General features: G+C 34.4%; 2 protein-coding genes across 2 annotated transcripts; both read right to left on the bottom strand.

The window, feature by feature from the left end:
• Positions 1-138: 138 nt before the first annotated feature.
• On the bottom strand, positions 139-7,233 carry LOC140798225 (AUGMIN subunit 6-like). Its single transcript, XM_073152000.1, has 13 exons — positions 6,855-7,233; positions 6,713-6,769; positions 6,502-6,596; positions 5,889-6,039; positions 5,028-5,153; positions 4,778-4,937; positions 3,916-3,976; positions 3,555-3,825; positions 2,323-2,448; positions 1,761-1,916; positions 1,400-1,643; positions 811-1,233; positions 139-518 (listed from the first exon to the last, which is right to left on the bottom strand). The coding sequence occupies exons 1-13, from the start codon at positions 7,080-7,082 to the stop codon at positions 478-480; spliced, it is 2,139 nt and encodes a 712-aa protein (XP_073008101.1). The 5' UTR covers positions 7,083-7,233; the 3' UTR covers positions 139-477.
• A 3,042-nt stretch (positions 7,234-10,275) lies between these two features.
• On the bottom strand, positions 10,276-12,161 carry LOC140797843 (uncharacterized). Its single transcript, XM_073151525.1, has 3 exons — positions 11,942-12,161; positions 11,202-11,290; positions 10,276-10,625 (listed from the first exon to the last, which is right to left on the bottom strand). The coding sequence occupies exons 1-3, from the start codon at positions 12,128-12,130 to the stop codon at positions 10,478-10,480; spliced, it is 426 nt and encodes a 141-aa protein (XP_073007626.1). The 5' UTR covers positions 12,131-12,161; the 3' UTR covers positions 10,276-10,477.
• Between the last annotated feature and the right edge of the window lie 588 nt (positions 12,162-12,749).

The raw sequence follows: 12,749 nt of genomic DNA, 5'->3' as shown, positions 1-12,749 counted from the left end.
ATTGTACTATAGCTCAGATACCTTTCAGAATTTATCCGCACCAACAAATACATATATGAGCCTTTTTATCATTATGGAACGTCGCTCTATCAATAGCATTCCTTGCTCTCTGTAAACATCATTTTGCTTAGAATCTCGGAAACCAAAACTCAGGAGAACCTATTGGCATTTCAATGGGTGGATTGGTTACTACAATACAAATACAACAAATAAAAGGTTTATAAAGGAATAGCTTTGTGTACAACAATATCAGTACATTGCTCAGTCCATCATATTGAAGCACCTGTTCAAGACGCCGCGAGCTAAAAACGGTGACTTGCCTATACACCGAGCATGCATTAGTGAGGAGGATGATACTGGTGCTTATGTAACGGTACACACGTGTTGCCTTTAAACATTAGGATTCACAAAGAATTGAGAGCATTCTTTGAGCAGTTAAGATTCAGGTGTCCATACTGCGATACACTTTCTCAAGTTTTAGTGCTCCATCAGAGCTGTGTCAGTTTCCGATAGCGGTGCTGCAAAAGAAAATTTGTAAATTTATCATTGGCACCCTGCAAATATAGTGTAGCAGAAAAATGAGACATCAACAAAGATGTATCACTACAGATTTGTATAGGACAGTATTAATCATAGGATGTGGTTTAGGTATCCCTGTGCCCATAGAATTTGCATGCCCATAGGATTTACGCAATGGTTGCTGCTGATTAAGGTTTATCAATATGCAGTCACATGTTAAACAAAATAATCAATGGATTTCCTCGTCTGGATTTGGAATATGGGAAGGTGAAAGCATGTCAAAATACATACCAAGTAAGTCTTCGTAAGTGTCTTGGAAGAAAGATGATTCAATCAGCAATGGAGGTGAGAAAACATGATCGAATGCATCATCAGCATCCAGAAATGTTCTCTGTGCATTACGACTGGCAGTTTGTAGTAGGTTTGCCTGATTATTTGACATGGTTTTCGCCAAATTTAACTGGTTTTCAGTATTCAAGTGGAGATCTTTTGTACTCTTCTGGACTGGAGGAGGAAAAACCAACTTTTGTTTTCTCCGATTTGGCAGAGCATCTGCTTCTTTCCTTGAAGCATTTTTTTGGAGTGGGATGAAGAAGTGTTCAGACCCATCATCACTACTTTTGTCTTGTGACCAATCTGAGTTGCTTGATGGCCTTGAAAGAGCAGCTTCACGAACAGAACGCCTAATGTCCTGAGCATAGTAAAGACCACCTTCTGTAAAACAAAAAGGAAAGATTAACAAAAACCCAACATTCTTGCTAACTGTAGTTTTTCCTGATCATGAGAGAAATATAAAGTAATAGAGACAAGTGAAATAGGCTATCAATTAATTTTGATATATTGTAAGGATAGATTTAGAAATAAATTGTTAGGTGTCAACCTTGTGCTACACCATTTGTATGATCATTAGAGGGCAGAGTGAGATATTTTCTTGCCGGTACCATTTCCTGGTTAGATGAATTAGTCATAGCTTGACGCTTCGGTGTGGCCGAGACTTTCAACGAAGAATTTGGAGTGAGACTAAACAAATGAGGGAGTTTTAAAGTGGGGCTGGAGGCAACTTTCTCAATCTGGAGTGAAGAAAGCTTTGAAGTCATTTCACTAACTTCATCACTGCTAATTTCCTGCTTACAAGGAAATACATAATCAGCTAGAGCATTTATATATATATGCATAAACTAGAGCGTGGATATTAATCATCCAACAGCTTAAGTACAAAGAGAAAGTCAGGTAGTTCTTACTTCTTGTCTTCCAACATTTTGAGATTGGACACACAAATGTGGTCTTGCATCTAACTCATCCATTGTACATGAGGAAATACTGTTTACTTCTTCAGTGAGATCTGATATTGACTTCTGCATTGCTGGAACAGCTTCCTTTAGTTGATCAATAAGTCCCTAAATTTACAAATAATATTAATGTAAGAGTGTAATCAAATTCTTATATTGATTAATCCAATGAAAAGCAATTTCATCTAAAGTTCTTAGTTTAATAAAAACTAATCAATGAATTGCATGCATAACAATGAACACAAAAGTTTCATGAATCAGGTGGTGCAGGTAAGTGCAATCCTTCCAATTAAAGTTATCTCTTTAAAGTGGTAAAATTTTGTGCAAACCAATCAACTCTAATATTACTGATCTCCCGGATTTACTCAGCACACCGTCCAATCATTTGTTATCTAATATTTGTTTTTCTATTTTAACAAGAAAGAATTATACTCATACCTTAATCACTGAATAAGAATTTATCAAAAGTCAAAAGAAACTATAATAGCTATTGGTCGTATGAAAAATATCAAACCTGTATACTAACTAAATGTTGGCGATGTTCAGCAAGGGTTGCGGCCAATGAGTCAGCATGACCGCAAGTACTGCTGTCGGATGCACTACGAAGTAATTCTGGACCCTCCCCGTCATTAGCTTTGGCCTGTTGTACCAACAGTTCACAAACAATTAGTTACCTTCCTGAAAATATATGTATCTAAGTTCATAGATCGAAAGAAATATGAAATGTCAGTCTCAAGTAACCTATAGCAAACAGATCACACGTCTTTTTATATTTCACAGTGCAAAATATTTTTTCACATGTAAGGCAACAAGAGGCAACCTACCTTGTAGTATTTTAGGTGTCATGATACAGTTTCAAGCAAGGTTCAGAAACTCGGTATCAGGATCGGAATCGGCCGTTAAAAAAACCATACGTATCGGCCAGTCATATCGGATCGGATTATTTTCAATTATATAAAATTATATATATTATTTAAAATGCAGAAAATTTCTAAACAATAACAGAAAAATAAGTAATATAAATTAGTGACATATGGACTTTAAAACTAAAGAAAAAACTCACTAAATATTATAATGAATTTCGATTTAAATTAGACAAACTTTTATACTCGTAAATTATTACTATAAAACAACATGAAGAGAGAGATATCTCTTCACTGTTGTTCTATAGCAGTAAAAAATAAAAGGAGTTAAAGAGTGTTTAATAAATAAGGAAAAGAGTAAGAAATAAAACTCTTCCAAATTCATCAAAGTGTAAACTAGCCAAAGGAACTCATCAAAACGGCTGTCAAATAAACTCAGTGAAGTATGAGAGTAAGAGATAGAAAGTAAAAACTAAAAATTTGAAAAGAAAACAGTTAATGACATCAATTATTAATGTCTTCTAGGTTAGATACATTTTAGATTAGACCTAAATCTTTAAAAAAATAATTTTAGCCGATATTGTTGTTTTCAACCAATACGGCCGAGACAGATCGGCCGAAATGGCTAAAACTGGCCAAAACCAGCCGGTCTAGTCGGGATCGACCGATTTTAGGATCCATGGTTTCAAGGACTCATTATAATATCTAGATATAAATAGAAGGTAGAAAAGATAACTTCATCCAACTCTCCAATATTGTTATTGTTAGTTGTGTAATTTGTGCTACTGTATATAATATTTATAAGAGTCGTGTGGCATCTTGAATATTATGAAAAAACTACATGATAGATCAGAGATCCATTATGCAGAACCTAGTAACTTACCAAATGAAGTGATTGTTTGTGAATACGTTGTAAGGCATGAGTCCAACGTCGAAGAATTTCAGCTACATCAACAGTAGGTTGAAGCCTTCCACCTCTATCATCTGCTCTAGGAAGAGACTCATTCTTTCCTTGTGATTGAGGAAAATTATTTTGCTCTCTCTGATCTGTGGATGGAGATATTTCACCGGTTTGCGCTGACAGTACATCTGAATATGGAACCTGAGAACTTTGATCCATAGCTGCAAGCAAAGATGAGCCAGATATGCGATACCTAATAGAAACATATTTCGTAAAGTTAAACAAATCGTACACAAAAATATAAAATAATAAAACTATTTAAAAAATAAATGGTGATTCTCACCTATGTTCACGGTGAGCTATCAGATCCTCAATAGGCCCAGAAGCTAGAACTTCATGTTGACCTGCAACTAAAAAAAATAAGTAAACCAGCAAAAAGAGTCTCCCTTATGGTGCTCAAAATAACAGAAAAAATCAGACACTAATCCAGAATGATAGAGCTGGTATTTGAAGAATGAGGAAAGAAAGATCAGAACTTTATTTTGTTTAGATTGCTTCCCACTAACAGAGAATGTGTATATGAGACTGATTTGCTCTCTATTTAAAAAAAATGAATTTTAATTAATATGACAGCATGGAACTCCAAGATAAATAATTCCAACTGCCCACTTTGCAAGACGACAATTTGCCATACTCCTGCTCTTTTGTCATGTTCTAATAAAGATAAACACAATTGAAGAAAAAAATAGAGAAAAATTACATCCAATAGATAGTGCTCAATATTCAGCAGAGGAAAGAAGTATTCAAATACATGTGGCTCCCACTTTTGGGAGGTCTAGGGAAGCAAGATGCACATAACCTTACCTCCATCATCGGAGAGAATATTCTGTGGCTCGAATGCATGACCATTTGAGCACAAGAGGTAAGCCTTTGCACCACATTAAGTTACCCCTCTCCTCGATAATCAATTAACAGGAACTAAATATACATAATTTACTCCTCTCAATACTAAATTTCCTCAAATAGTCAATTGTATGCCATATTATTTGGTGGCCAAGAAATTATCCAGTCACAATTTAGTATGCCAAAAGGAAATGCTATAATTCTTGTCCATATGTTGAGATAAGATAAGGATTATGTTTTAACTTTGGCAAATTAACACAACTTATATTTAACAATAACTAAAAGATTTTGAATATACATACTCTTGCGAGATAATAATGATTCCCACAAGCGAGTAGCCTTAGACACCAAATGCAAGTTCTGTCCAGAAGAGCTAGGAGGACAATCATCCCATAATTCCCCTTCCAGTTTAGCTTTCTTCCGCATATCCTGTAGCTTTTCTAACTCTTGCTGCAAATAGGCCTGTATATTGGAAACAACAGAAATGAATTAATCTGGCCAAAACTGGCATATAAATTCATCTAAAGGGACCATATAGAAGTTACCATCTACCTCTTCAGCACAAAGACCCCGAAATTCAGCTGTCATTTCATGGGCTAAGTTAGACCATGTAGCTTGCCTATGAACAGCGATGTTTGCATTCTTTAGAAACTTTCGCCTCTCGAGAGCTATCCTTGCCTGTTTGGAAGAAATTATTCTTTCAAACATAGGAAAAGTCACCAGATAAGTCTACAATAGATGATCCCATGTGACTGTATACAAATGTCAGTAATAATTGGCTATTGCCAGAGAGGATTATATCAATTTTATTTCTATCAAAAGAATACAGTAATTTCCTTCCCAATCTCTAGGGCTAATATTAGGCTAAGCTAACTGCAGCTTGCATTCAAGGTAGATTTTTACTTGACAAGCTGAACACCAAGGACAAAAATTACAGCAAGCAATATTAGTGGCAATATTAGTATAAACACACACAATTTTGTGCATCGAAGAAAGTAACTTAAGACTATCTCAAAAGGCACTAGATGAGTGATAAGCAACTCTCACACACACCACACACACAGACACACAAACACAGAGAGATTGGATGTTTAACACCTCAATACAGAATTAACAGCCTGCCACGTGAACACACTAATACAGGTGAGACGGTCAGCAGTACATTACATGACATAGAAGTGATCAATAATGAGAAACAAAAAGCAACTTAGCTTAACAGCCCAAACTGAATTAGTCCTTGCTCAATAGAGGAAAGACTAGTTGGAACCAATGATTCTATGGACATTTCTTCCATTTGATGACCATTGTACCCAAAGGAAATACTAAATTAAAACTTAATCAAATTAAAAGAACGAACAATGAAAGAAAGTCAAACGCCCAAAAGATGAAAAAGGGATTGAATGATCCAATTACCTTAGTCACGGGGAGTAATGCAGCTGCATGTAGATAAGAAGAATCTGTTAGTGAAGCAGGCAGCGGGTTTGATGCTACATCTGCAGCAAACATTCGTTTATGAACCTCTCTTAAAGCATGCACAGAAAGTTGCCATAAAAGCTCAACAAATCTGCATGAAGTAAATATATGCTTATTTTCAGTGGCACATTAGAGAGCAAAATTATAAATAACAAGCATGGGTATGATATAAGAAACTGAAAAGTCCATGTACAGTAAGACAAAATCATGGTAAAGAAGATGAATATCAATTAGAATTTGATTGATGGAAATGATCAAAAGTTGCAAAGAATAATAGCAAAAACGATTAAGATTAGCTAAATCAATTTATCAGTATATACATCATTGGCCATTTATTTACCATGCTGTCTCAAAATTATCCAGAATACAAATTCACACGGATGACTAAAAAAAAAAATTCTAAAAACAATGGCCAAATTCTTCAAACAAACTTATTGAACATAACGAATAGCAGTTCCAACAAATGCAGATAGGAAAAAAAAAAAAAACTGAAGATCTAATGCGCAAGACCAAAATGCTGCAAATTAAATAAGTCAAAGTATGAGCTACAAACCTCGGCCCGCAACAAGTGGCCAGAGAAGAAACCCTAGAACTACTCCTCGGCAACGCCCCCTGTGACTCCAGCTCACTTATGATCCCTTGCACGATCTTCTCCGGACCAAATCAAACTCACAAATCAGCAAAATTAACAAACCTAAAATATAATAAAAAAGAGAGAAAAATCCCAAATTTTGTAGCATAATAATCAAAAGCAAAAACCGCACCTTTCGAAAATCCCTCGACTGGGCCGAATCAAATATCGGCCACACTCTATCGAAATCCTATCAACCATACGCATATCATCAAGAACTCAAATTTTAGATATAAAGCACACAGGAACCGCCGATCCGAGTCAAGATAGAAAACCTTTGCGGATTGGACGGGCCCTCTAAGGGCGGAGAGGAGGAAGTAGAGCAGTTGCTCCCCGAGACGAGGATTCGAGTGCCGGAAATGGCCGACCCGCACCGCGCCCGAACCACCTCCGCCTCCGCCTGCCACGGCCAGCAGCGATGGATCTAGGCCCAATAGTAGGCAGTTCGTGTACATGGCGCTCTCGAGCTCCGCCTCCCTCTCCTTCTCCCTCTCCGTCGCCATGGGATCTCGATCTCCTCCTCGATCGGTCTCACAACTCCACTAGATCTCTTCCTCTCTCTCGCGTGTGGGCCGTTCGTTGGGTGTCTTTTTGGGGGATTATTTTGGTTTCTTTTTGAGGAAGGATTTAAACTTTTTCTCGGCTTTTTTTGTTGATGGGGGACGGCCGGTGGATGAAGCGGATATGCCCGAATTTGAAATCGATAAGCGGTGAGGTTACCGTACAGGATGACTTAGTTTTATCCAACCTCTTTAGACTTTTTTCTTTACTATTTTAATTTTTCACGTCGAACAATGTAAACTTATTTACATGAATGCCATGCAAATATTTTATACCAATCTCTCCTTCAGCCTAGTTTGGGCACCGGTGGATAAAAATTATAATATATATATATATATATATATAAGGGAATTTTATAGATCACACCTTATATTTTATATATTTTGTTTTGAAGTTTTTTTAAACCCGATTATTTTCTTATAATTTTTATTTAACACTCTTATTTAATTTAAATAATTAAACGGTGCCAGCAAAGAAATATTTTGTTATAATATATAAAATAATTTATAAATACCTAAATTATTCATGACTTCTTTAGAGGAGAAAAAATAATGGTAAAAATATTTTAGTAATTTAGTCGATATTAATTAGTCAATATAACGTCAGGGTGTTAAATAAAAATTATAAAAATAATAAAGAATCGGATTATAAAATCGTCAAAAACGATGTGTGAATTCAATAATAGTTAAAATATAAGGTGTAATTTATAAAATACTCTATATATAAATAACTTAATATATTAAGTTTTTTCACAATTTTTTTTCTATCTTATATATAAATTGTTGAATGGATCACTACTAAGGCGTTAAAAAATCGATTTTTATTGAATAAAATCACTATCACGAAAGGAAGGTGATTCTTGTTAACATTCATTCGTTTCGAAAATAAGTTTATAAGTCAGTTATGTAAACATGAACCTAGAATAGTTAAAAGTCCAGTTTTGTTATCCAACCCTCTTATTCAGGGGGTCCACGAGTAGTTATCCCATGTCCAAGTGGTCTTATTCCTAGGAATTGGAATAGGAGAAGTGGTGTTGGGTGGATAGAAGTGGGGATAAAGAGGGGGTGGGGAACATGTGAAGGTAGTTGAGGCCGGCGTACCGTCCTACGTGGCCCCTCATTGGCTGGTGCAATGTTTTAATACGTTTGACAATAATTATAGATCTCGACCTTAAGAATTAGCTTTGAAGATATATAGAGAGAGAAGGCCGGCAATGCAATTGATTAGTTACGTACTTAGGATTAATGAATCATGGATGGATTGAGGTATTTTATATATTTTTGTGCATAAAGTGGAGCTAAATATTGGCATTATTTAGCCTTTGATTAATTAATTAAACAAGGTCTTAGCATTTGTCACGAGCTAAATAAATATCTTTTAAAATTTCTACGAGTAAATATATAAGTATATTTATAGTCATTAGTTTTTTTTTATCTTAAGCTTCGCTAGATCAGCTCGCTTCGACTTGAGCTGAGCTTGAGTCTGAGGCAAAGCCGGCTCGCGCGTGCTCTACTCGTTTACACCCTTAATAGAAAGAATATTCTCAAATCAGAAAAACTCGCAAGTCCCGTGTCCTTGACACCTTGTTTTTATTTAGTTCCACGTAATTTATTTCATGATCATATATATATATATATTTTTTTTCCAACATTATAACTTCCAATTTAAGATAACCGTAACAGCTTTCTCATGCAACCTCCATTCATAGCCAAAAACAGTAATAAAATCCAATGGACAGGAACAATATTCGATCTCCTCTGTTAGGTTATTCTTAACAAATCTCGCTTCCCAGTAGCTATGCATGCATACGCGCATGGCGTAGCTAGGAGAAGAGAAAGAGAAGGGCGAATTGAGAGAATCGATGAATTCTAACTACGTCGGGGGGCTCTCCTGGGCCGACCAGTGGGACACCACCGCCGATCCGCCACCGTCGCCTCAGGCCGACGTCCAAGGCAAGAAGGGGAAGGACGATTCCAAGGGGCGGTCACAGTCGCGGTTCAAGAAGGTGAAGAGTGGCACGTTTGGATGGATCAAAGAGCTCTGCCATAAGAAGTCTAGCAAATAGTTGGATTGCTTGACTGATGATGATCGTGTTCGAGTATGAGAATTCTACTTTCATGTCCGGACTACAATTCTTGATTAAACCTTCTCTTCCTTTCCTTTACTTGGATTTCATGGATATTTTGTATTATTATTTAACCTACCGAAGCCGATCTGAGTATAAAATATTAGATTATTACCTCTTATTTAATTTTAAATATTAGTTTCTCTTATACTTTTGCCGTAAGTATAACAAAAAAACTTCTAAGAGTTTATAAGGAGATTTGCATCTAATTTCAGTTGAATGATAAATTTTTATATATATAAATGATAATAAATAAACTTTCTCTTTAGGCTTAAAAGTAATGCAGATATGAAAATTGAGGCCTAATTCCTATAAAGTCTTATATGGAATAAGATAATTATATAATAGGTATTCTAATTTATTATTTTTAAAAGAATGAATTTATTTTATGAATAACTATTTATATATTTATTTGTATTCTAGAATAAAAAAAGTAATGATTACTTTTAATATGATATAAAGTAATAAGAAAAGATAATAAAAAAACTTTTCTCTTTTATGAAACTATAATATTATTTGATTAAGTAGATTAATCAGATAGATATCAAAGGTAAGTTAAAAATTAAGTTAGAATGGTATAAGATATAATTTTAATAAATATATTTTGTATTCTATAATAAATAGTTGTAAAATAAGATTAAAAAAATTATTCCTAAAATAAAAATAGACAAATTTAAAGTGAACGAGGTCACCTCCATAATTAGAAAAGGATTGTAGTCTAAAAAAGTAGCGAATGTATGTGATATACAACATAGTTTTCACGGATTCAAATCAACATAAAATCAACTCAGAGTAAAAGGCTCGCTCTTTCCTCCCTTGTGCAAATGCTAGTTAGGGCTGGCAAATTTATTGAGCAACTCTGGTTAGACTCGAGCTCAACTGAGCTGAACTTAAATATTATCTTAATCTCGAAGCATGAGTTAAAGCTGGCTCGCACTTATTTACTCCTGTAATGCCAGAAGACTAGTAAATAGGAATGAATATTGAATACATAGATGCACCACAAATGCTTTGCTTAACTTCTTCATAAATTTGTATTGAGATATTTATTCAGCAACCAACACTGACACCATCCACTGTCAATATACCAAATATTTATAGTTTTTTTTTGACTAATTAAATTCTTCTCCAATGGTAATCCCAAAGCAATGTCAAGAGAACCACAGAGTTACAATCTCAGTTAACATTTCACAATCTTTGACAAATAATCTCTCATTTTGGATCAGAGAAGAACTTGTTAATGGATGGCATGATCTCAGGGTTTCTATTGCGCACAAACTTCCTCAGACTATGTTGAGCATATTTCTCTCCCTCTTCAAAGTTTTCAAGTACTCCTGCAGCTCGATTTTGTTTAGTGACCCTGCCAAGAAAATAAACTTACCATCAATTACTACAAATGCTAAAATTAAATTAAATTTTTTTATATAATTGTTACACCATAATTAATTGTCACTATATTCTTCAAAATAGCATAATTATCACTGAAATTTGAGTTTTTTTAAGATTATCGTTCCATCTGTTAAATCTAACTTATCACGGTTAACACTAAATTTAGACTATTTTAAAACTATATCAATTTCTGTAGAAGAAAAGAAATTTTTTATGCATGAAAAAAATCAACAAAAAAGGTATTTTAGTCATTGCATATGTTTTTGTTAAGGAATATTTTATAAATATTTCGTCAAAAACCAACATAATTAGAATTTCTAAAAAAGTCAAAAGATTTTAGGAGCAATTATGATGATAATAGAATGACATTATAATATTTTTAAAGTTTTCAGCAGTAATAAGATATAAGAGAAAACCATTGATATTTTTAAGGAGAATGGAGATAATTAGTCCATGTTCAAATATTTCCTAATGCTTGTCTTAAAACATAACAAACATCACATAGATCAATGCAAATTTGTGATCTGCTTCAACTCATTTAACCTACCTCACTTCTGGGTTGCTGGAGATATTTCTTATTAGTTGCATGCCACATATGCCAACAGCCAGACCAACAGCAGCAAACAGAGGATAAACCTAAACATCCAGAAAAGTATCAACCATCTGATTTCATATGATAAAATCATATAAACTTTATGTTTATTTTTAGGATAAACTATACTGTACTCTGATATGATTTAGTTTAAATTTATAAAACACCCTGTACTTTCAATCAAAGCAGCTAACTCTCTTATAGTTTGAACTAAAGTGTGATCATACTCTCTCCATTGTAATTGACTAAATTAGAGATCGAATTCAAAAAATTTATTAAGACAAAGTTGTATGGAATTAGATAAATTTTCTAATACATCTAGAATAATACCGATCCAATTTCAGATAACAAACATATAATAATAATTTAAATAAAATTTTGTTATGAACTTTGTGTTCATTTTTATTTGATATCAAAAACCAACATTTTGCTCAAAATGGAAAAAGAAAAAGAAGTTGTGTTTTCTTTTTATTATTACACATCTATCATGGTATGCAAATGCAAAAATAGAGTTTAATCTTTCGATACTATTATAAACATCATACATTAGAACTCGGACAACCAGAAGAATATAGTAAGAAAACTATAATCCCAATAATAACGAAGCCACATACTGTACACATTTGAAGAACAAGCAATTGGTTTCAAGGCAATACTAGTTAAGAGAAAAAGGAGAAGAAGAACAATAAAATTACCTCAGGCCTCACCCATCTGCTAAGAGTGGAAGAAGCCATTGTTAGAGCTGCAGGAGATCGAGGTCGCTGGTGGCTGATTTGGTGAGGGAGACGAAGACTGACTATTTGGGAGAAAATAATTAGGAGAAGCCTCCGCCGATATATATATATATATATATATAGTTGGGGGGTGGGTTTATGGGAAGACATTAGACGGCATCGAGCGGACGGCCGCCAATTAAGACCCGGAAATTTCTCGCTTTCCCACCAATATATAGGTAATACATTTCACGAGCATAAGATTCGCTCACTCAAAAATCTACCAAAGAAGGCAACTTTTGCCTGGAATTTGATATTTGAATTTTATGAAATTTTTTGAATTTGAATTTGAATTTTGGTTGATCGATTGGTTGCTTTGTTGGGAAGTTAATGGGTACGTTACAAGCGGTCAAGATTGGGGACGAGCCGTGTACGACTTTGGCGTCTCTCAAAAGTAATGGGAAGTTCTGGAAGGAAGGAAAAAAAAAAAGAACTTCTGGACCGAATTAAATATTTTTTATATTCCCTCAAAAATTCTGTTTACGAGGTAATTAGAGACCATGAGTTAATAAAACTCAACCTGGATTAAAGTGATTGTCTTATTAAATTATATTATTATCCAGTGAACGTATTCTTTAGATTGTTTATGTTTTGCTACTTTGTTTTGGATTTGGCTGTTCTGTAGTAAGAGTGAGTCTCACTCAGTTCTTCATGGATGATGTAGTAGATGGAAGTCATCTGGAATGTCACATTATTTTTCTAATGGATCCAAAAGATTTGTACTCATTTA

The sequence above is a fragment of the Typha latifolia genome, chromosome 11, assembly GCF_019914945.1.
Source record: "Typha latifolia isolate L0001 chromosome 11, TyphaL0001v2, whole genome shotgun sequence".
NCBI lineage: Eukaryota > Viridiplantae > Streptophyta > Magnoliopsida > Poales > Typhaceae > Typha > Typha latifolia.
The sequence above is the reverse complement of the archived record's forward strand: the minus strand, read 5'-3'. Positions and strand labels throughout refer to the sequence as shown.